Genomic DNA, 24,451 nt, shown 5'->3' with positions numbered 1-24,451 from the left:
ACAACCTGAAAACATAATGCCTCTGTCCACTGCTGTCATTGGTGCTAAAGGTGCTAAACAATGAGCTAAAAGATGCTAAAGGTGCTGCACAGTAATAATTCTCTGGTTTTGTCACCATGAATTAAGCAGTTAATTGATTGTTAATGTAACAACGCTAAGAGTCTACACAGCCTTTAAGCTAAATGCTAACATTAGTGTGCTAACAGGGTCACACTCACATTAGCATTGGTTTTTTTATTTTGTTCTTGACCACATGGAGGTGGTTTTGACCTGATGAATGTCATGAAAATCAGAGGATCGACCCAATTATTATGAGTGATTCTGATGGGAACATGAATGGCTGTACCAAATGTCATGACAATCCATGCAGAAGATGTTGAGATATTTCACTTGGAACCAAAAAATATTAACCTGCTGGCAGCGTAAGGCAAAAAGTCAGAGGATCACAAAGTAGTTCAACATAAACATTTAGATCCTGGAATATTTACACCAAATTTCACAGCATTTCAAAAGCTGTCAAGCCATTTTACTCAAACCCAAAAATGACAACCTATGGTGGTGGTAGAGTAAAGGTTGGTGGATCACTACAGTCGGTGGACTGAGGTCAGACTTTGACCTCAAAAGGAGTTCTCTATCTAGAGTTTGGAGGGTACAAATACAAATAAACACACATAAAAGCACATGTGTGTGCTTTAATAGTGTTAGGATAGATGTCTCTTCCTTGTTTAATCTGAGGAAATTTGAACCAAGCACAAAACTACCCACTGTTAAGACAAATTAAACAATCAAGGTTTGCTAAAGCCTATCTATCAAGTTACCACTGGGACAAAAAACAGGATGGCTCCAACTAAAAGGAAGAAAGTCACAATTTAATTTAAAATGACAGACTGTAATCTTATGAGACACGGTGCCTGTGGATTTCTTTTTCAACAATGGCTGATTGATTAGTGTGACAACTGCAAGAGGCTACAGCCATTTTTCTACTTAATAAAACCACGCACCACAGTAGCCTCAAGCATGCACCACATCCTGTTGAGTGCTGTTAGTGTAACCACGATAAGAAAAACACAGTGTATGAAATGCAGCCGCAACACATTCCTCCACCACACCTCTATCCCTGTGAAGGCAGACTTCCATGCCCAGCTGAGCATGAGACAGCTACAGTATTAGGACAGCTACTACGTGACTACAGCGTGGATGTCCATAACATGACAGCATGGGGAACCACACCATGCTTGTTATATAGGATGCTGAGCTGAGAAGTAACTTCAGAAATTAGAAACTTTCTTTCCCTCTCTTGAGTGAAAGCGTCTTGAAATCCTGAGCACACAGCCAAAAATAACCCTCCTCTCCTCTTTTCATTTACTTTTCTCCCTCCGCCTTGTTTACGCGTCTACAACTCTTGTCTGCACCAACCAGCTTGAGGAAATAGCCCATTGCATTGGTGTTTCCATGGCAACGGGGGAGCAGAGGGTCTACAAGGTCGGAGCGAGAGCACCTGGAACCGAGCTGATGGGAGAGTGGAGGCTTGACCCAGCTGGCTGTCACCGTGCCGGGCTGTAGTCGTGTCGTTATTGGACATTTCATTACTGTCTCTTCCCCCTGCCTGGCAATGACATGATAAATCGTCACCAGACACAGGTTGTTAATCATTTCTGGGGTCACACAAGCAATAAAACATGGAGCTATGTTAGTGCATTTGATGATGAGGAGGAGTGGAGTATGTCCTGATAAAGAGGGAGAGCGAGATTTAAAGAGTAGGGAGGAGTGTTTCGGCACTGGAAAGTGGATTACATCCATTATTAAGGAGCTGCTTCCCCTTCGCTGTGAGAGGAGAGAGAAAGGAGATGTGTCTGCAGGATACAAACATCTCTTCTGTCTCTTTGTGGACTGCAGTCTGTTCTGAATAAAACCCCTAAATAAAACCTCATTATCACACAAGTAAAAAAAAAAAAAAGACCTATTTCCAGGAAAAGTAATGATATAAAATTACAACGATATAGAATTCTAGGTATTAATTTACAATAACCTCCCATCTTTTCGTAATCGATCTTAAAATGATTTGCAATGCATACGTCTCGTAGTAGCGCAGGCAATGGCTATAAATGAAGCTGTGTAAAAACACTTTCAGATCATTGCATCAAAAGGAGTAAAATGCATCGAGGCCCTGTTGAATTGCAGAGAAACTGGGCCAAAAAAAAAAAGCTCTGATATGTTACTGTTTGATCGTGATGCTTCATCCCTGCTTCCCATTTCCTCTTATGAGCTGCAGATTGTGTCCACAGGGTAATCTTGAATGCACACTTTTGAACATATGGTATTAAGTACCTTGGCATGTGCTGTAGCAACTGGAAGAAACTTCATATGATGTAAACTCAGAAAATCTTCAGTTCTTCCCATGTTTAAGCACACATACAGTACATGTTTTCAGCGTGAAGTTAAATATTACCTGAACAGATATTATTAGACACACACGCTTTTTGAAATATTTAAATGTCAGTATCTTAAAAATCTATGTCGGTAGATATTGTGAAAAAAGATAAAAGGGGAAAAGCACTTTTGTCATGCATCTTGAGGTGAATCTAACTATTTGAAAGTGCATGCTGTGCCTCGTCTTCCAGTACATGCTCAGCATCAAGCACTGCCAGAGAAAATATTTCATTTTCCTGATGTGGTAAATCCCTGCTGGCATTCACAGGTCACCAGGAGTGACCACTCTGTCCTCTGCTGTTTTTCTCTCATCTCCCCCATTGTTGTATCTGGGGGGAAAAAAAAAACACACACACAGCAGACAGTCCTCCCCAGCATCACCACCACTATCGCTATCACTGTCCTGAAATAGGGATGCAGCTTCCCCCGCTGTATGCTCTCTATCAAATGAAAAATCTTTCAGCGGAGAGGAGCGGATACAGGAAGAGGACGAAGGACTGTTGAGGACAACGGGAGAAATAGGGCACTGAGAAGGCACAAATCAAAGTAAGCAGTGAGAGGAGGAGCGAAGGAACATTTTTTAATACTGTTCTATCCAGGCTTTGATGTTGTGAAAGGATGGAAGCTCTTTGCTTTACTTTGCTTCAAAGACTTTATTTCCACACACACTCACACACACAACCATATATACGTTTGGGAGGCCTGAGATAACAATGTCAGCCTCCTCACTCTTTAGTCTTGTCTTTGCCCAAATGATGAGCGCTCGGTACACTACAGACTCTTCGTACCTACCTTGCTATGACACTCACACTCAGTGTTTGCATTGTTAAACCTGCGACCCCAAAATAATTCTAGTGGCTGTGATTACCAAAGAGCCCGAGCCAAAGCAACCACAGACATGTTAATTTGTTGAATATATTATTTTATTTTAACATCATCATCATCATCATCATCATAGTTTAACTTTTAATTTTCCCTTCATTCATTAAAATGATCACCTCTGAATGTACACATACTGCAAACTGTCAAAAATATACAAACAAATGCAGGCTTGTGCTATAGTCTGGTCAAATGTCTAAAAAACAGTGGCACTGGGGAGAGAGAGAGAGAGAAAGAGAGAAAGAGAGAGGGAGAGAGAGAGAGAGAGAGTATAAAGGCGGGAGAGAGAAAGACAGAGAGAGACAGCGAGAGAGAGAGAGAGAGAGAGAGACAGAGACATTGAAACCGGTAAAGACATGCACAGCATCATTGTGAGCACCGGTTACAGTGATCCAGGTGCGCGGTACTTCCTTGGGATCCTCGTGGAAAAGTACATACATTTCATCATCTGACAGTGCGGCACAAAATGCCCGTCACATATCAAATCAAAAACAGAATGTCGCTCGTTAATGGAACTGTTAGGCACATCATTGTTTTTTATGGTTTTACATTTTCTGGAAAAGTCTGAGTTACTGTAAATGTAGAATGCTCAACCAAAAACAAGAAAAAACAAAAACTAAATTAAAAAAAAAACAAAAAAAAAAACATACAATTAAAAAAAGAAAGAAAAGATAACAGCTTTCAAAAGTCATTTTGGAATCACTGTCTTGTTAGTAACATAACATTGTGTAACATTGTTACATACTGTGTGTGTATGAATGAGTGTATCTGTGTTGTCGGGTGTGTTTATCTGCATGTGTGTGTTCACAAGTGGGTGCATGTCTGTAGAACCAAGTGGTAATGGGAGTGAGTACTTGAGGTGTTTTGTGGGTAGTGGCTGTGATTGGCTGACAGCCGTCCATCAGATGCTCAGGTCTTTGGGGTTCTCCTTGTAGGTCTTCTTGGGCTCAGGGATTGCGGGCTTGGATGAGCGACTGGTGTTAGTCTTGAGCGTGCTGTAATACTCTCTCACCTTGGCCGCTACAAAATTGTCATCATCCTCTTCGTCCTCCGAGTCTTCCCTCCTGGAGCTCCTGACCGGGGAGAAGTCTCGTCCCAGGCTGCGGGTTCGGTATTGTGGCTCGGGGGAACTACCTCGGCTGGCGTAGCGCCCATCCCTGTCCGTCCTCTCTGGCGAGCGCCCTCTCAGCAGCGAGCTGTACCTCTTGTAGGCTGAATCTGAGTCGGGGGTGCGCACTCTGGGCAAGGTGGTGTCTCTGTAGGCATCTCTCTGGCCGCGGGATGCCACGTCCTTCAGCAGGCTGTCCCCCCTGTAGGCCCTCTCCATGGAGGACGCTGTCATCAGCAGACTGTCCTCCCCGTACAGACGCTCCTCCCTGCGCAACGGTGGAAGCGTGGCCTCCCTGTTCAGGCGGTCCAGGGCCGGGGGCTCATGGAGGATGCTGTTCTCAAAAGGGAGGCTGGGTTCAGGAGTCCTGGTTGGCTCCTTCAATACGGCCTCATCCCCATTGGGCTTCTCGTTGCTGCGGTTCTGTCTCTCTGGGGAGGCGTACCGGCGGTAGGGGTCTGAGGAGTGGGGATGGCGTCTGGTGGGGGAGTGGTGCCGAGAGCGGTGGGGGGACCTGTGGCGGTGAGGGGAGCGGTAGGGTGAGCGGTAAGGAGAGCGGTGGCGGTGATGAGAGGAGGAGTGGTGACCGTGGCGTCTGTCAGGGGAGCGGCCGTGGCGGTGCCCCCCATGACCACTATCCAGGGTGTTTTCTGCACTGCGCGTGCGGCTGCGCCCCTTGTCAGGTGAACGGTGGCGTCTACGGTGGTGCCCACTGGAATGGTGGCGGTGGCCGTCACTTCCCTTGTCATCCTTCTTCTTGAACAGCTTGGATGCGCCCTTGGACTTCCCCCCCTTGTGATTTCCCGTGCTGGTTTTCTTGTTGGGGGAGCGGTGGCGGTGGTTGGAATGGTGGTGCTTGCCAGTTCCGGTAGAGTGGCGGCTCTGCTCCTTTTTGCTCTTGGATGATTGGTTGGGTTCTGGTGGGAAGCTTGACTCCGATGGCGCGTTGGTTGGGGGTAGGGTGCTCACTTCCGCAGCGTTTTGTAACCCTGAGGCTGGGTTGACTGCGCTGCTGTCGTTGGGGCTGCCGTCTGCAACACAGTGTGACATACAGGGCAGGGGGGGATCAAACATACATCTAGACTCTGACAGCTCCTATCTGCTGTCTCACTAACCATGCTGAATCACTCAGACATGAAGCTGCAACATTTTCAATGGAAGCCATTCTGATGTTAATGCCAGCAAAGATGGCTAGTTGTTGGATGGCACAGCGGCAGCCAATGGTAAAACACTAGTGTAGCTTACGCATGAGAATAAAACGCAGTGACACAAAGGCAGCCATTGGTTGAGGAGACTTGTTACCCACAAACCTGTTCCCCAGTCTAACTGGAGTCTGGGCGGACGGCTGCACTGGAGGCTGGTTACAGTCAGTGCCAACGTGCTGCATGTTGATGATGCTTGATTGTACTGATTAGCCATGCTCTTTCATGCACTGTCATGATGCCTTAGATGCTTTGTAGATGTTAAAAGCAAATAAAATGCTCAAGATGAAACCCAAAAACTTTTTCCCTTTAGTCTGACTAAAGCATCTACCTGAGCAACCAGTGCAATTCTTATTATTATCAGATTCTTAGGATTAAACCTTACAATATCTTTACTAAATTCTTCTTTGGTCTCCATTTTCAGGAGAGATTACATACTGCAGGAATACAACTATAGCAGAAAACTAGCAATAAAAAAATAATCTCTGGCTGTCTAAAGTACGTGTGAATACCTGAACTACTTAACAAAAACACAATAAGCCAGAAACCTTTGGATTTCTTGGCCAAAGATTAAATACGACTGGTGCATAAAGTATCGATAACAGCGGCTACGGCAGCGGCGGTACTGGCAATGCATTTTCGGTGAATGGATTCGTATGCATGACGTAGAGCACGGGCATGGGTGAGTTGACCACACCACAAAGAGATCAGGATGGAGAAAGAGAGAGACGAAGAAAAAGAGAGACAGGAAGTGAGAGGGAGAGCCAGACGACAGGGGAGGACAGTTACAAACCGTGGTCTGATTTTGGAGGGCAGAGGCCTCCCCCATCTTGTCATTTCTCATACATGCAGTGAGATGGGGAGCGACCATCCCTGAAGGAAGACAAGAGCCCAGCGCAATAGAAGGGAAGATACAAAAACACAGAAAAAAGAGAAGAGCACAGGGTTTAGATCGCTTGGAACCAACTTGAAGGAAGAAAAGGAGAATTATTGTGTTGATTTTTCAATGAAAAAAAGGTGTTTATTTGATCATTGAGTCATTCAGAATAAAGAGACAGTCCAGGAAATAGCCCAAACCCTTCAGTGGAAACCAACAGTTACAGAGAAAAGTCCTGGAACCAAGCAACCACGCACACATTCAGACACACGAAACCCACGCACACCTAAACATGTGGACACAGAAGCAGCAGAAACCCAAACCCAAAAAATAAAGACAGTGAGACTCGCACACCCACAATAACAGCGTATGAAGCAGTTTTACATTGCTGACAGAAATCAAAAGAAATACTGGCAAGACTGTCAAAGGTTGTGCCAACTAAAAAGTACAAACAATGATCCAAAATATACAAGTTCACATGATGTCATATCGGTGCAGGTTAAGACAGCACATTCTTAGCGCAAATAAAATTACATTGATGAACTTTTCAAGACAGGCAAAATGCATCTCCACTCAAAAAAAAAGAGTAACGAAAAAGAAAAAGAAAACATTTATGATGACTCGTGACTATCAATCAAAACTGGTCAATACGATTAAAAAAAGAAACGTTCCATAAATATTATGGAAAATAGACAATAGAAGGAAAAAAAAAAATCCAATTTACACTTTTGACAAGTTCATGCAGCAATAGACTTTTATCCATTAATATGTGGCTTCGATTCATGGCTCTGTACATGGAACAAAAATACTTGCCTCTATTCTTTTCATCACTGTACAAAAACGTCTATATAACTGGAGCGACTCTTTTTCTTTTTGAATGGGGATGGGTGGAGTTCCTATCATCACAGCTTTTCAATGACATTAACAGTGGGTGCAAATAAAATCCATGGATTAGTGAGTAATGTCAAGCACAGTATAGTGAGATTTTCTCTTTGAAATGGCAAAAAAAAAGCATCAGACTGCCTCTTCGTCTCAGTACAGTCCTCACTTAAAACCCTTAGGAGTTCAGTAGCTTACATTCACCTTCAATAAATATCATAAATATGTTTGTGTCACGTCCTAACCGAAGCTGAGAGATGTCCCATTTTATCATGGGATGCAATGGATCAAGTTTTCTTTTCCTCTGAACGCTAAATTAGTGTTTAATGAGGATTTTGGAGCCCTCGGTTTTACTTCTTACCCACGAGAAACGTCGATTTTTTTCACTATTCTGTTCATTCAAACCCTGTAAACAGTTTTCATGTAGCACTGAAATCAGACCCACCACCTTTCTGTAAAGTCCCAGCAGAGTGCTTTTGCTCAGTGGCCAGAAGGTGAAAAGTGACAGCGGGATGACATGGAAACTGAGAGCAGGTGACAGCAGGAGGGGGCAACAGCACCCACAGGAGCACCTCCACCCCTGCTCCCTCCCAAAAAATCCCAAAGCCCAGGAGTGACCTCCACCAGAAAGACACCCAAGATCAACCAATCCCCGTCCCCCTCCCTGGTGGGTTTGTCCCAGGGATGGGTGAAGGGTCCTGGGAGGGTAATATAGTTCGTTCCCTTTCGACCCACCACCGTCCACTGGGCGTCCCCTGGCTCAGGGCGTGAAGATAGGGGAGAAGGGAATGTTTTCGTAGATTGACCCACCATATTCAGGCACCGAGCCGTCACCCCTCTTGAGCACCAGATGGGCGCGCCGTCCTCCACTCTTTATGAGCTCGATGGCTCGCGCGTGCTTCATGCCCTTGGTGCTCTCGCCATTGATCTCCAGGATTTCATCGCCGACCTGCGGGAAGGAAGGAGAACAGGAAGAGGAGCCGGAAGGAAAGGAGGAAGCAAAAGGTGGGAGGCAGAGAGGCGAGACAGAGTGACAGGTGAAGATGGAAAGGAGAGGAGGTAAATCAGAGGGGGGGGGGAAGGAGAGACAGCAGAAGCCAGAAAAAGGGCAGAGAAGACAGCAGAGCAAGAGAGAATGCAGAAAACAAGTGACAGTGGGGTAGGAAGTACACAAGAGGAAAGATGAGAGGCAGGAAGGTTCAAAGGGACACGGTGACAGCAGAGAGGAAGGGAAGGGAGGACAGATTGAAGAGAAGTTACATATCGAATACTTTGAATGGAAAACCGCACAACAGCAACATTTTTTTTTCCTAAATCAACAGTTTCCGGAGAGGGCAAATTGCATCGCAAAGCAGCAACTGAGACGCTGAGAGAGGAAAATGAGACAGAGAGGGGAAGAGACAGGAGCCTTAAAAAAACTCGTCTTGCTTCCCGAGTCTTTGCCTCCAAGCCTCAAGTTATCCGTGAGTGCTGTCTGCGCTGAGGGAATTCCTCTCTGGCAGAATATGGATCCCTCACTGACACCTCTCTCTGCCTGACACAGCTGCTGCTATTAATATCTACGTTAATAAGGTGCGCAAACACAAACGTATGTATTCATATATGCGTGTGGAAATGCGGTAATACATGCACACCCCCGCTCACTTCTTAACTGTGGCATATTCAAAAGCTCCCTTATAGCTCGCATGCATACAGTACCTGCCAACAGGCTCTTTGCATATGTCTCATATGCAAACACACAGCGGAGAATCAATTAACCCTGCATTGTATATTCAATCAAGCAGCCCAAGGGGAAAGCTACTGGTGTATGCAATTAATCAAAATAAAGGTTAAATATTACAGTTTCATGACAAGTTTCTGCAGCATGTATGAACGACACTTCACAGGCTAGTAGGGAAACCTTCATTAATTAAAATGTACATATTCTGTCAGCGGGCATGTGCTTTTTGTTCTGATATTGCAGTGAGTGCTCGTACGTGCCCAAGCCTGGAAGGTTTATATTCAGCGAAGCACAGCTTGCAGTAATTGCAGGGTACATTATGCACAAGCAATTATAATGACATATAACATTATTCTGATGATGGTCTATAAAGTCTGTGAGGCAGTATCATCAACTCCCTTGTTAATCAACACAGTCAACTGGCTCAGACTGCACCTGAAAGTAGGTATTATCATAACAGAATCAACACAGAACAACAGTTAAAATCCAGTCATTTGGACACCTGCGGTGCTGTAAGTGCAGAGATGTTTGATGAAAACCACACATCTCAAATTCTGGTGATTTTTCAGATAACCCGAAGGATTATGTGCCACTTTATGGGTTGAGAAATTCCTCCAACTTCTCTAAATGAACCATTTAATACAAAACATTATCTGTAAAATGCAGAGCAAAAAAGCTGAAATGAGGCCGTTTTTCTTAGCTCATGAAAAGTTGACATTTTGGAGTAACATGCAAATGTCTCTCACACAGCTCATACATACTGTAACACTGGAGACCTACTACTCCTAATCATCCCCCTCTTCATGTTTGTTAACACTTGCAGCCATGATTACAAAGTAGTGCCTCGATCAAGAAATTCCCCAGATATCTTCTTCACACATGATGACATAAAAATATGAAGCCAAGAGGAGCAAAATAGAGTAAAATGACCTTAAACAGTTGAGGGAGCTGTCAGTTTATGCGCCGTAATAAGCCAAATGGATAATGGACCTCAGGGGATCCATTGGGTGGTTCCCAAGAACGCAGCGTAATATTGCTTTAATATAATTCGTTTTGGACTTATTCCAGTTACAGAATGACTATCGCTATCGCAGTTACATATAACCTTCATTTAATAAGGAAAGTCCCACTGAGACCAAGATCTCATTTTCAAGGGACACAAGAATACATAGAAAAATATTAAATATTAAATAATTCAAACTCCAAAAATGCTGGATCCAACAATTCCCATAATGGAATTCCACGGCTTCTTTCATTCAATTCTTAAAGCAGACTTTCTATCGTAAACCTGCAGCCTCGAAGCACAAGCCCAGATAACCCTGATGATGTAATCGGAGGTTATTTTCTCAGATTTTAGAAAACTCCTCCAGAGCTGCATTACATAATACATAATTCATGTGTAAAATCATTGGAGTGCCAACAACAAAGTAGGGCCAAATATTTGGACGCATTTCATGATTCTTGATGCGGGGGTGCTGTTGGTGCATCGTGTTCGTACCCTCATCTTTCCGTTGCGGACAGCCGCTCCGTCCTCAGCTAGCCTCAGCACGTACAGGTCCATGTTGTATTCTCTGCCTCCCCGCAGGCTGAAGCCAAAGCCTTTGTTGTCTCGCTCCAGGTCCACTGAGTAGAACTCAGCGTCCTGACAGAGACAGACCACACACACACACACACACACACGCACACACACACACACACACGGAAAGAGGGATGGGAAAAGACACATTTGCATCAAGGTTTGTGATTCAGATTTGAACTCTGCGTGTGTGTGTGTGTGTCTGTGTCCTTTGAAGTGCGTTCCTATTTCAGGACCATGGGACAAATGCCACCTTCAGGAAAGTCACACCTATTTAATAGATGGGCCAGACTGCGTGTGTGTGTGTGTGTGTGTACATGCATATGCTCAGGTGTAAGGATGCTGAATTATTGATGCCGTGGGCTCTGGGTGGACAAAAGAGAGAGGGCACAGACAGAGAGAGAGGGGGGAGAGAGGGAGAAAGACGGGCCGGGCACTACAAGGACAGGCAGACAGCCACGGCAGCTCCTGTCTTCACGCCCTCCTAATCTCCTCTGCTGAGAGATCAATGCTATCTGTGAGAGCCATCTCCACAGCGCCAGATTAATTCAGCAGTGAACACAGTGGACTGAGGGGTTACTTTGAAAGCAAACAGGCTTTCCTTAATGCATGGAGCCGATAACACCAGCAGGTAGACAAACAGGGGAAAATAAATAAATAAAAATGCACTTTGTTTGTCCTTGAGATGGTAGGTGGGTGGATTGGTTGATGCGCAAAGGGACACAGGATAAATGGATGTTTTGGTGCTGGAACAGCTGGATGGATGTACGAAAAGACGGATGTGGATGGCAGGGAGGAAGTCGACGGGATGAAGCGCAGATTGCTGGGGCGTTTGATGGAGACGCGAAATGGATGGACGTATGAAAAAAGCGACGGGTGAATAAATCACCGGAGTGTCCGTCCTTACCTGCGGTGAGACTTGCTGCGTCGGGGGTTGGGGAGGAGGGCCTTGTGGGGCTTTGAATTCAAACGATTCCTGTTTTGGTTTGGTGTTGTTCCTGAGATGGAAAGAAACAGCTTGTGTGAAATATTAAAGATAACATCTTTGGATGCATTTTGGGTTTTAAAATCAGGAATTTAATCAGCATAAAGCCCTTTTTAGAAAGGCTGCACTCGGTCTTGACAAAACACCCAACTTCCCTGTGTGCCCCTCACCTGGCCTCGGGTGCAGCCTGTTGCTGAGGTGCGTGAGTGGTGGTTATAGTGGCGATCTTCTCCGCGTTGGTCAACAAAGACGCATTTGATGACTCTGTGGAGGGTGAGGGAAGAAAAAAGAACAAATTTTAGGCTCAAACATGGCCAGTTTTTCACACAGTCCAATAACCTGTCTGCAAATGTAACAACTTCTTGCTTCACTGAGTACATTTTTATTGATATCTGATTTTTACATACACCTTTTGATTCAATGCATTATAATTTCCATAAAAAACCAATAGAAGAGTCTCTGGTGTCATCTTAAGATTCCGTTTGATGGAGTATTTCTAACACGGAACATTTTCTTTGTGCATTTTTAACGCCGGCGTGGATTCAGCAGCTGTACGCTACAAACACCACAAGCTCCGCCGGCCTCCAGGCTTCCTCCACGACTTAGCAAAGATCTGGGACACTAGAATAATACAGCAGCGGATTACATTTGTTCTATCAATCATTTCGTCATTTGTCAGATTGGGTTTGTTTTCACAAGCGTGTCCGTCTCACTGTGGACCGAAGCTCGGTGGATTGTAGAACAGGAAGCCGACACGCTTGGAGCCCTCAGGGAGATAAAAGCCCCTGGTTATTCCGTCTCTTATCTCAACACTGATTCAATCCTTTTCTGTTATCAATGAATTACGCTGGGCTCTAATGACAAAAACAGACGATCATTACACCACTCTTGCCGCATAAAGAAACCTTTTTTCTCCTTAACAACCTGGTCTTGCTTGGCTATTTACAGGTGTCCTTTGTTTGATTACAACTCCTCCACTCCTTTCTCAGTCGCCTACTCGCTATTCCTCTCACGGCCACTTCCCCTCTCATCCATTCATCTCCTCCACTAGTCCCCTCAGAGCCCGTTGGCTTAACTCTTCGATTGCCTGTTGGCCACGAGGTGCAAAGTCAACCTGGCCAGCTGCAGCGTGGGTGGGGCGAGCTTCGTTTCAGATTGTGCTGAGGAGAACCTTCTTGTTCTGGGCATATGTGAGTATGATGAATGTTTCAGCTTAGTCCTCAGCGTGCAGTCTGTGCTGAAAACACCCCCCATAAGAATTTCTGGCTTCAACCGTGAACTGTGTTAGATTTTCACATATTTTCTTGTTTCTCATTTCTCACTTTTGCTGCCTCATATTTGTCCCCGTAAACCCTACTCGCCCCTCCATCTGCTCATTTGCATAGCCCACTCCCTCCATTCTGCTCCCTCTCGCCATTAATCTCTCCTTAGACTGTTTTCTGTCTGGAAATTAATCGAATAAGCTCCGTTTCTCTCTGTCTTCCCGTTCCACTCACGACCCACTGCCTCTTTTCTCCTCTCTCTCGCTTTGGAACATTCACGGAGCAAAGAAGCACTGAGCTGTTTCTGTAATTCGTCTCTGGCCCTGGCAATATGCCCTCCCACCCTGAATGGACCGAGATAGGAATGAGCAGGTACAATCAAAATGAGAAATTCAGGGGAAAGCGAGAGAAAGGGGCAGAGACGAGAAGAAAGGGAGAAGAGATAAGAGAAGTGGGAGGGCTGTACTACACAATATAACACAGGTTTTTTTTCCATAAAAAAGACACATCATATCACCTCAAGCACGTCAGGCTCCTTTCTCGTACACAATAGGAAGCAATAAGGTACACTTAGTCTGCGCTTCAAGTCTGTGCCGCACAGACATACGCTTTGATGAAGGCATTAGCTGTACAGGCATTCCTGTGCACCAGCAGGGTGCCGCGTCTGCTTTCCTTGTCAGTGCAGAAGCACTGAGCATCTGTCAATACAAAACTGTGCATGTGTTCACACATGGAGAAAGGTGAGCTCAACGGAAAGGAGCTGAACCTGACTTCACCTTGGAAAAGCCTCTTGAGATGGTATTTATTCAAGTAAGAAAGTTTAGACAGGACTGATCCACATAGAAATAGGCATGCTCAGTCTGGTGTAAACAGAGGCAGCGAGAACAGTCACTCAGAGACGCAACTTAGAAACACAAGCCACAATCCCTTCCCGTCACTCTCTCTCTCTGTGTGTCCACGTCAGGCAGCGTCTCTCGGTTTGACACATGCACATAAACACAAACCAGAACCTTCCGGTAAAGCATATCCAGTTATTTCTCTCTGACGCCTTCTCTCGTGCTCTCTGTGTCTTCTTGGCAGAGCAATTTTGGCTCACTGTTCTCATCAACCGCCACGCGGGGAAAAAAAAAAAACCCTCATCCACAAGAAGTGAGCCGGAAAGCAACGAGCGGCGGACAAATAGCTCCAATTTCTACCAGTGTGCAGGTTGACAGGGAGTATCGCCTTCCTCGCACACACACATACACTTAATTAAACAGTATTTGTGAAGCATGCCAGGGTGATCTGTCAGCACAAAGTAGCGAGAGCTCTCAGCTGCTGAGCACAACATACAATGTGCACAAACTTTTCCTTAAAACCACAAACAAAACAGACGCACCCATGCCCACACACACACACACATCTATCTATCATTTAAAAGTGCAGGCATGCTCAAGGCACAAATGCAAAGACTGGGGAAAGTTCCAAAATATCCCCAAAGAGGCAGTTCTGTCAACACTGTGAGGCTGCTCCAGTCACTTTGAAAGCAAGTGAAGAAACTGCATGTTTTATATAACACTACCGGCATACAAATGTGAAGACTTGTCCTGCACCACAAATAGACAATAACATTACTATAATAGCTGATGGATGTATTGCTTGACTGCCATCAATGTGCTGTTGAGCAAAGCCACTTGCAAACATCTTCACTCCCACTTGGACAGTCCTAATGACCAAGCTCTCGCTCAATAGTTTAGCTAAATATGAATATTTGGCTGAAGGCTGTCTATTGAATGGAATAGTCAGAATAGGCTGCTCAGCACTATTTTGCGAGGACCCTTGAAGGCAGCTTTTAGGACCCCTGAGGTTGCTGGGTTAATTATCAAGGGAATAGAGACTATTAGACACATACGAATCTTACCGTCTCCAGGAATGATGCGTAGTGTGACGGTGTTCCCGGCCTCCTTGATGAGGTTGACGATGTCCGAGTGGGACTTGTTGGTGATGGAGCATGCGTTCACAGCCAGGATGCGGTCGCCGACTTTCAGCTTCCCGCAGCGGTCTGCTGGACTCCCCTCAATGATGCGCCCTATTTTGTGGGGCATGGCCACACATGCATTGCTAGCTACAGTCACCATTGACATGTTGTGATGTGTGTGTGTGCGTGTGTGTGTGTGTGTGATGTGATGTTGGATTGCGTTTGGAGAGAAAAGGAAAAAGAAGGGAAAGGGGGAAAGGAATAGAAAAAGAGGATCAGAAGGTTAAGGGTTAATTCACAGACAGCCAACAGCCAGCTGAGCTGAAGTAACTCAGAGAAGCTGATCAGAAAAATGCAAGCGTTGGGGGAGAAAAAGGGGCAAATTTGTGCTCTGTAAAGAAATAAGAAAATCTGTCATACTGTAGTTCTTTTTCTGCAAATTAGTTTTTCAAATTAACCTTTGGAAAAACTAAGCTCAACTCTACATCCAAAGTGTTCATCCTCCTCCAACCTCTCTGTCTCTTTGCCTTTTTAACTTTAAGCTCCTTCGGCACCGAGTTTCTAAAACGGGTATCATTATTATATTTGCATGGGAGTCTCTCGGAAGCAAGAAACCTAATAACGAAAAAACTGCGCTGTGTCGTCTGCATCCCAAACACCTGCACCTGCAGAAAGTCGGAGACGACAAACATACATCAGAGCTGACGTCTCACCAACTGTCCTGAGGTCTCTCTCTCCGTTTCTCTCCCTTCCTCTCTTGTCTGCAATCTGACATCAGTCACTGCAGAGAAGAGGAGCGGGCAATCGCTACTTTCTTTCTCCATCTTCTTTTTCATTATTATTCATTTCTCCTTTCACTCGCCTTCTACTCTTGTACTCCGCTACAAACTTGTCTAACCCTGACCTCTTCCTGTCGCTTTAACTGAATCGAGCTGTAAAATATTGAGTGGAAAGTGGATTGTAGAGAGACTGGGAAAAAGAAAGACAGAGGCGCTGTAGCATTTCTGAACGAAATAAAGTGCTTCTCCACATACTAACAGCATGGGTGGATTGGTCTCTGACACCACCGCCGCTATGAACTGAAGACATACTGGAAAGAAACAACGGAGTTTGAAACTTTCATGTAACCAATGGGATTCCTTTAGGTATTGCATGTCAGGTCAAATCAAATAAAGCTCATGTGCCGGCCCATGCTGTCTACTCTGGGCTGTGGAATAGAAGCTTTGCCACTTTATAAGCCAACCTGGAAAGCTGAGCATTTTCAGGCCTTTTCAGTCCACCCACACTGACAGAGATAGGAGCATAAAGAAGAGTGGAATGCCATAGTAGTGTAGGCTGGAAGCCGTGGCAGTAGGGCAAAGACTGCACTGCATAGAAAAGACACTACTAGTTTGTAAAAAGCAAAGTGGAGTCAATTTGAACAGCTTTATATGCGAAGACGTGTCAGTTAGAGGAGTAATTTTATTGTGGAAAAACCGAACAGAAACAACCAAAAAAATATAGATATATAGGTGACTGAGTCAGTGCATCTTTCTGAGCCACGTTGTGAAATAAATACATGACTCACACCGATCACTTCCGCTATTTATCCTGCTTGCAGCACTTTCTCGTTCTCATTAAGTTGTCATTAGGCTTTTAGTGCCAACCTGCTCGGCAGAAGCCATTTAAGTTCAGCTGAATAATACAAATGCCTTATGTAAGACCCACTTCACTTGTGATCAATTATGAAAGGCTTGTGTGAGTGTAGCAGCAGCTGCAGGCGAAAGAAAGGGTTTCAGTGTCTTGGTTTGACGGGCTCAGACGAAAATGAGAAAGAAGAACCACTTCTTTGAAGAGCGTTGGTATTGATCTGGTGGGACTGTAAATAGCCAGAATATTTGCTGGTTGTCTGGCTATTTAGTGTTCAGTGGCTTTTATGGATGATACAAAGGCGGCCCATAAAGAAGATGGGAAGATTAAAGGCACCAGGAATGAGAGTGATGAGAAAAATCTATAGTGTGTATTTCACGTTTTGCTGAGTGGAACTTCATTGCATGTGCGATCAACATCAGTGTGCCTGGAGATATTTTGTAGCTTTTAGAGTACTCCACATAGAGAAGTATGACGGGGCTTACCGAAGGTGGTGCCGGCTTCAGGCCGTGACACCGAGGAGACGATGACGAAACCAAATCCCTCGTTCTCGCCACGGCGGATCTCTACATCATAGGGCTGCAAGGCGGAAGGTGCAGTGGGGGCGGCGTTGGGGGGCTGAGAGGAGATGACGGGGGCTGCTGCAGCGACCACAGTGTTGTTGCTGCCCCCCGCCCCTCCGCCGCCTCCCCCGCTGCCGATGCCGGAGGTGGAGCCGCTGCCGGAGCTGACGGTGTTGAGGGAGTTCTGGCTGCCCTGCGGGGTGCGCTTCCCTATCTCCTCCGTCAGGCTGGGCGCCTGGGTGCTGCTGTGGTGGGAGGACGCCGGCGATGGAGGCACGTCTCCCTCTGCTTTAACTAAAGATGGCAGAGGAGGATAAGGTGAGAAAGATGGAGATGTACATTGAAGGGCGGGAGAAGAAACGGCATGGGGGAGCGATAGAGGAGAAAGATTTATGGAAGGAATGAAGAGGAACAAATTGTGGACGGGGACGTAAGACGGAACAGATTCAGGAGACGAAGCGAGAAGATCAAGAGGAGAATGAAGACAAGCAGATAAAAATGAGACCGGCCAGTGTTACATAAGATGTTCAGGAGATAACAGAATAGAGGAGACCGTTACATAATAAGGCGAGATAACATTAAAACAAAACTGTCAAGATATGACAACACTGCAAAATGCTACATCATCTGTACAATCTGAAAATAATAAAAAAAAAACATAGCGAACGAAAAAAAAAGACACTTTTCCGTCCTGATCAGCTAGTTTATGATGATATGCTTAACAGACGAGCCAGTCGACTGCTTGGGAAGAAGACCTTCTCCCACAATCTCTTCTCTGATCTCTTTTGAACAAAAGATGAACTAAAGACGCGGCCGGCTTGTTGTATCTGGACATTTCATTCCACATTTCATTTCCTGTACAGCTGCTCAAGGAAGGTGCCTCATATTCTTGACGCTCTGAGGCAGACAGGGAGCAGCAATGCACTAATGTCTAGCCGCTGTCATCGGGCCGAAGGTTGACCACCCTCTCCATCATATTTATGAGCCTTTCTTTATCGCCTGCTGAGGAGCAGAGTGGAGCTGAGCAGAGCAGTGAAATGGCAGTGATGGGCGGGGGCGTTTGCTCGATTCCTACTGTTACACACCCAGACTATTACAGAGGAAGGGAACCCTTGTACATAGTAAGCAGGCCCCCGGGCCTCTGATGGAAGTGCGATGAAAATAGATGGGTCCCATAGCAATGTAAAGTACAGAGTGCTTTTCAGCAACTGAACACTGTTGTAATGTAACAACAGAGGCCGTTATGATATAATGGAATCAGATAAAATCTGATTCAAAATCTGATTTTGTTTGCAAAATGGATTAATTAAATAATAAAATACACTGCTGACCCAATATGAAACAATTACTGACATGCTCAAATATGTTCGCCTTCCCTCGCTGAATTTAAGTCGCCCTAACATGCATGAGGGATTCACTGGAAACGATGGATGCATGTAGTGCAGCGTAATTTTATCTCCTTGATGACCGCCTCACTGTTCACTCTCTTTGCACCTTGTCAAAGCTCGATTAAGTTACTACTAATGCAAACAGAACGTCCCACTGCCGCTGCTTCCCTTAAAAGCGTTCAACTGGTGAAATGCGGAGAAGCTTTTACTGTGAGGAAGCTGCAGGAAACACAAATAAAAGTAACCAGCGTTCCTGTGCCCGACTGTCGGGTGGAGAACTACTAGCACTGTGCGCAGCATGAAATAAGGACACAGTTGTTCATGGCATGATAGAAAACGGCCAATTACTGACTGACTTTATTAAAACAACACGACTCGGCTGCACTGTAAACAAATGCACCAGTTGCTCCTCTGTTGTATTTCTTCTGTTGCTTAATGTGTTTGCTGCCCCCCCAGATTCTGGGTCGTGCGGCATTAAATCAGACTTGCTGTTACCGTGGTGTCACCTAATCAACCAGGTGTAAGTTCAAGTCCTTTATTGCCCGTTTTCTCACTCTCGTTCTCTTGTGCGTCTATGTACTGGCCATAATTCAAGACATGAACAAGCTTTTGAACGTCAGCCAAAAGAAATATTACACCCCTGGATTCTGGACCTGTCAGCGGGTCTTTAACAGACTAGGCTGCTCCCTCACCTTGATCCATCTTCCCTCTTACCTGCGTAGCTGGTTTTGCGTCGCACAGTGAGGTTGACGTGGCCCTGCTTCGCAGCCTGCTGCATCAGTTGCACCACCAGTTGGTGCGACTTGCCCACCACAGCTGTGCCGTCCACGCATATCAGCTCATCTCCGGACCGCAGGCGCCCGTCCTCGTCTGCGGCTCCATACTTCACTATGTGGCCGATGTAAATCTATGAAACAAAAGAAGATGGAGGAGACTTGTGAGACTGTGTGCACAAATCTAATTCACAAACACGGATGCAAAGACTGCCAAAAGCTCTGTGCTACACGTAATGATATTATCATACATTCATGGAAAGAGTTCAAGCAATGCTTTAATGGAGACAAGGACTTTTTTAAATGAAGACATACTGAAGTGTACACACATTGATTATAAAATAGCAGTTATAAAGTTGGCATGCGGCACAGGTCAGCAATGATTTAAACCTCACCACTACATCTCTACTGTTCTCTGCAGACTGCTACAGTAGTCACCTGGGCCGAGCTCTAAAATAAATCTCTTTTCTTTTTCTTTAAAAAACACAGTGCAGGCCAGTGAACAAGCACAAACCACCCTGCCTCTTTAAAAACGGGGAAGAAAAAAATTGGTGTGTGCGCGAGATCTGTTTTTTTTTTTCTTAACAGATCAAAGAGAAACTGTGTTGTAGAGATCACTGATATGAATTTGTCTGAGTCCAACACAGAAGCTCAGAACTACACACAGGAGGAAGATAAATAGAAAAACAGACGTGGTGAAAAAAAAAAAACCTATAGCTGCTGCTGGGACTAGCGCTTGGAATATAATGTCAATGTTTCATCACTAAGGTTACCGAATCTTGGCAGTTGTAGTTTAAACATCTCACACAAATGTGTAGTGAAAATTTAGGAAATGTAAATCAGCTATGAGAAATATAAAGAACGTGAGAGAGACTCACCGGCTCTCCTGGCTCGTTGCCTCCGAGGATCCTGAAGCCGAACCCTGTGTCCTTTCTCCACAGGAAGATGTCCTGCTCCTGGAAGTCTGGAACTGTAAAATCAACAAACCACCATTAGCATTTGTCCATTAATACCAAGAGCCAGCCCAGGGGACCTCCTGTGCCTGCACCAAATGCAAGAAGCGTTCAGCACTAGCATGCCATGCTGTTAGCGACTCGGTGTAACTCCCTCAACATCACCGTATTCAGTCAAACTGTCATGCTCTAGCTTTATCATAAAGAGGGCTGCAGACAACGGCATGGCCATAACGGACCAGTGTTCTCGGGGAATTAAACCGTCCGCCTGCTCGTGTCAACATGCAAATACTTTTCCTCCCAACTGTTCCAGCTTTGTCACTAAGATGAGCGTTTTGCACCAACAATCTGTCTGGAGGCTTTGGGAAAAGTACAAACAATTGATCCATCAAAAGATTAAAGGGATCTATTTTGGGCAAAGAGCATAGGTATCGAGCTTAAATAAGCTGTCAAAAGCTCGACAGGCTGCCAAAAACATTCAAAGCACCTTCACTCCCTGGTTCCATAATTAGAAATGATCAGGCTGAAAATAACACTACGGACTGGCATGGCTTCATCTTCTTTCAGGTCTTTAAATATTTTCATAATTCGCTCCCACAAACTCAACATTACTATTTGAATGGACTGCACTGTTTCTTTTATGAAATGATGTGTGACAAACAACTCTTCCACATGTTGGAGAGCACTTCCCACCCGACGGAGGTGCTAATACATGCTGAAATAGGCTATACATTATTGAGCAGAGTATGGCTGCTTCACAGTCCACCGCCATCCACAAGAGAAAGAGGCGATAGTGTGTGTGTGTGTGTGTGTGTGTGTGTGTGTGTGTGCTAGTAACTAGAAAGGTGTACTATAAAAGAGGCATTGCACTGCAGCGAATGACAGCTCATGGTTCATGTAGCAGAGGAGATGGGGGGAGCCTCGGGGGGCTACAGGAAGCCAGGGGAGAGATGGAGCGAGTGTGCGATGTGTGTGGCCTCCTCCAGGTGTATGAGTTGTTTTTTTTTTGCTCTAAGTGTGTGTATGTTCTGTCACGTAAACATGTATGTGCACACATTTGTATGGTCACAGCTGTGTTGTACAGGCTGACAAACATGCACCTCTGAGTTAAGTCCCGGGGAGATTTCCTTTTGCTCAAACACGGGCCACTGCTGCCAAGACCACTAAAGCCACTAAGAAGTGGCATGGTGGCAGAAGGCATAAACAGCCTGCTTCCAATCTGTTCCTTCAGTCAACAGTTAGAATCCCTGGGGAATGCAGCTATCTCTTCCAATCTATCACAACGTTACTGTGAAGGAACTGGGAGGGGAAGAGTCAAAGGCTAGCTGTCGCAATCTGCACCTCCACTCGGGAGGGTCAACTGACCAGTTACACCCTGCTCCTGTCGATTAATAGATCCATAAGCGATCCCCACAGTGAGGCAACTAGGCGTGATCCGATCAATATTTCACAAGGATGGACAGCCCTGTGCAGAGCTCTGAGGGAGGACTGCAAATAACAAGGAAGGCTGGCTCAAACAATGAGGAAATTAAACTGGGACATGTTAAAACCAGACAATAATCAAAATGAAGGCCAATAAAGCATGAGTGAGTTCCCTATCCTCTCTGGCCTCGATTTTCAAGAGCAGATTAATGCTGTGAGTTTTTTGGGAGGATTTCTCTGAGAATTGAAATCGTTCACCACATGGTGAATTTAAAGACCTTGATCTCAGCAGAACTTTTCATTACAGCGAATGTTGGGGTAGAGAAATACCTCTGCCGCAGCCGAGGCCTGAGCCCTATAGGGTGCACAAAGCAGGATTTTAGGATGGGAGCTCAATGCAGTGTGAGAAAACAGAGGCTTTACACCTGCTGGTGCTGGTCAGATGCACTCATTGTCATTCTACACATTTTCCTCTCCTCTTTTCTATACATCAGAATCTCTTTAAAGACCTTTATGTTATCCTAACATTTTTCTTTCACGTCCCATTTCTGTGTTTCTTTCGCTTGCCTCTTCATTATCCTTTCTCTCATTGCAAGTCCTTCCATTTGTACTGAGCAAACTCTCTCAGGCAATTTAGAAAATCCCCCGTTGAGACACCATCACCTTAGGACAGGTATGTAGACATAATCCCCCCCCCCTTCATCTTGGTTTCTTCCACTCTCCATCTCTATTCCTTCTTTTTATATCAAACACTATTGTCCTCTCAGCCTATCAAGGCAGCACCACTAGCCCACGCTGAGCCCTTCTTTTCACATTCTTCTTCATAGGTGTGTAAATAATGAAAATCCTTGACAAATGATTAGATGCTAACGTTTCTCAGCCCTCGCAGACTCCTGCTTTTTTTTTTTACTTCTTCTTTTTTTTTGACTTGACTGTGGATCTGAGGGTTATTCTTTTTAATTGGAGCTATCCATTTGCTTTGGCAAGGCTGGACAAAGAAGGGGGAGGGTGTACGCAATCAAATGACATCTACTCCACTATTGCTACTAATTACATGCCCATGTATCTCTTAAGGGAAGTCTAGTGCTAAAGTGTGTCAATGGTGCTAATCTTGACAATGGGAAAGTGGCAACTAGGAGCTTCTGAAGGACTGGGCCAAGAATATGTAGATTACTCCTTCTGTTGCTGGCTGGAAATTATCATAAAATCATATTCATCATCATCATATTCAATTTCTTACTGGGAGTAGCATGAGAAGATTGATATCACTCTCATGCCTGTACGCTACATATTAAACTAGAGCCAACAGGCGATTAGCTTTGCTCAGCACAAAGACTGGAAGCAAGGGGAAAAAGTAAGAGTGGCTCTGTCCAAAGTAAAACAAATCGGCCTACTGGCTTTAAAGCAACCTTTTACTGACTAACATCCTGTTTGTTTAATCCGCACACAGTATCCAAGTATCCAAAGAGAAATGTACAAAAACTGTGTTTAACAAAGCCATGCTGGCTGCTCTCCCCTGCTTTCTGTGTGAGCTAATAATACAGTGATGAGGAATAAATAACATCCAAAAACAAGTCTACGGAGATTATTGTATACTGTATTGACAAGAAGAATGCTAGTCTTCGATATGTTTTGATAAATAACATTGGTATAGTCAAGAAACAGAGACACAAGTTGAGAGTTGAGGGTGTTAGAACGGTTTCTACATCGAAATAAAACACTGTTTCCGAAATCATTTGTTTAGAAAATGATCAGAGTTTAGCCATAAACCCAAGTACATAGTTTGGTCAATATTATGTAGATAAGTACCATCATTAAACTTAATCATTAGATTATCAAATTTTGTTTTCAGGCTCTTACTTCGGACCATAACGTAAGATTTTGAGAAATATAAATGGCAGTATCATCAGCATATATGTGACAGAAGAACTATGACAGATTAGAGGAAGATCATTGATAACAATTCATGTCCATGAAGGATAAGGTTCATGGACACATTGTTTTCTATTATGGAAGTAAGAGTAAACCATAATAATGCATTTTGAAATTGAACAACTGCATAAATGTAACTAGAAGTAGGTACTGATGAACTAAATCAAAAGCCTTCTTCAGATGAATAAAAAATAGCTCCTGTTGGATTACCAGTATCTTACGCTGAGAACAAATTAGTTCGTTTGAAGAGAGCAGTAGTTGTTGAAAGATCTGCCACATTTAAGCCGATCAATATTATCCAGTCTGTCGCCAAGTAAATAGAAACTGTATTGGACTTGTTTAAGTCTATACTATTAGTGTGATTTGTAGAGCTACAAGAATAATCAAGCAGGCTGCCTATCTTGCACTCACTCACTCATCTTAGTTGACTTTTAAATTTCTATTTTACTGTGCAATTATTACTACCCTTAGTTCTGTATGTATTGGTTTAGGCTATTCTCATGCGAGCAGCACTCATATACACTCAGTTGCCCATTTATTAGATACATTTAGCTAAAACTAATAGTCTAATACAACAGTCCTCTATAATGCTATACAGTTTGATAGCGCTAAAATTTCATCATCAAAGTGACCATACAGTTAAATCAACATCCTCTAAAATAGTTTCAGCAAGAACTGAACAATATAATCTCAACAAAAGGTAGCATTTGTTGGAGGCCTGTTGTAATAGAGTACATTGGAGGAAAGAAATCCACATATATCACCCCAGGCACATCCCTCTCTACAAACCAAACAAGATGTTTCTTAATAATATTAACCACTTACTTACATGCACAAGACTTATCGCTTATCTCAAATTTTCGTCTGAAACGTGCAGCACCACCTAGACAAACCAAAGGTCTCCACCGAGCCAACA

At 44.5% G+C, this 24,451-nt stretch overlaps 2 protein-coding genes across 2 annotated transcripts in view; both read right to left on the bottom strand.

Moving 5' to 3' along the window:
- Window positions 1-4,138: 4,138 nt before the first annotated feature.
- On the bottom strand, window positions 4,139-5,715 carry LOC139208657 (arginine/serine-rich coiled-coil protein 2-like). The gene has a single exon (XM_070838386.1). It carries the CDS (start codon window positions 5,489-5,491, stop codon window positions 4,211-4,213), a length of 1,281 nt encoding a protein of 426 aa, XP_070694487.1. The 5' UTR covers window positions 5,492-5,715; the 3' UTR covers window positions 4,139-4,210.
- A 403-nt stretch (window positions 5,716-6,118) lies between these two features.
- LOC139208647 (membrane-associated guanylate kinase, WW and PDZ domain-containing protein 1-like) overlaps window positions 6,119-24,451 on the bottom strand; it is a 128,541-nt gene continuing 110,208 nt past the window's right edge. Inside the window, exons 16-23 of the mRNA XM_070838374.1 lie at window positions 20,107-20,198; window positions 19,170-19,362; window positions 16,990-17,361; window positions 14,819-15,022; window positions 11,827-11,920; window positions 11,579-11,669; window positions 10,594-10,737; window positions 6,119-8,324 (exon numbers count right to left, since the gene is read on the bottom strand). Of these exons, the coding sequence (XP_070694475.1) occupies window positions 8,136-8,324; window positions 10,594-10,737; window positions 11,579-11,669; window positions 11,827-11,920; window positions 14,819-15,022; window positions 16,990-17,361; window positions 19,170-19,362; window positions 20,107-20,198 (1,379 nt within the window). The 3' untranslated portion in view covers window positions 6,119-8,135. The remainder of the gene's footprint in view (window positions 8,325-10,593; window positions 10,738-11,578; window positions 11,670-11,826; window positions 11,921-14,818; window positions 15,023-16,989; window positions 17,362-19,169; window positions 19,363-20,106; window positions 20,199-24,451) is intronic.

This window comes from Pempheris klunzingeri, chromosome 2 (genome assembly GCF_042242105.1).
Source record: "Pempheris klunzingeri isolate RE-2024b chromosome 2, fPemKlu1.hap1, whole genome shotgun sequence".
Taxonomy (NCBI): domain Eukaryota; kingdom Metazoa; phylum Chordata; class Actinopteri; order Acropomatiformes; family Pempheridae; genus Pempheris; species Pempheris klunzingeri.
Note: the sequence above shows the minus strand (reverse complement) of the source record. Positions and strands in the feature narration are given on the sequence as shown.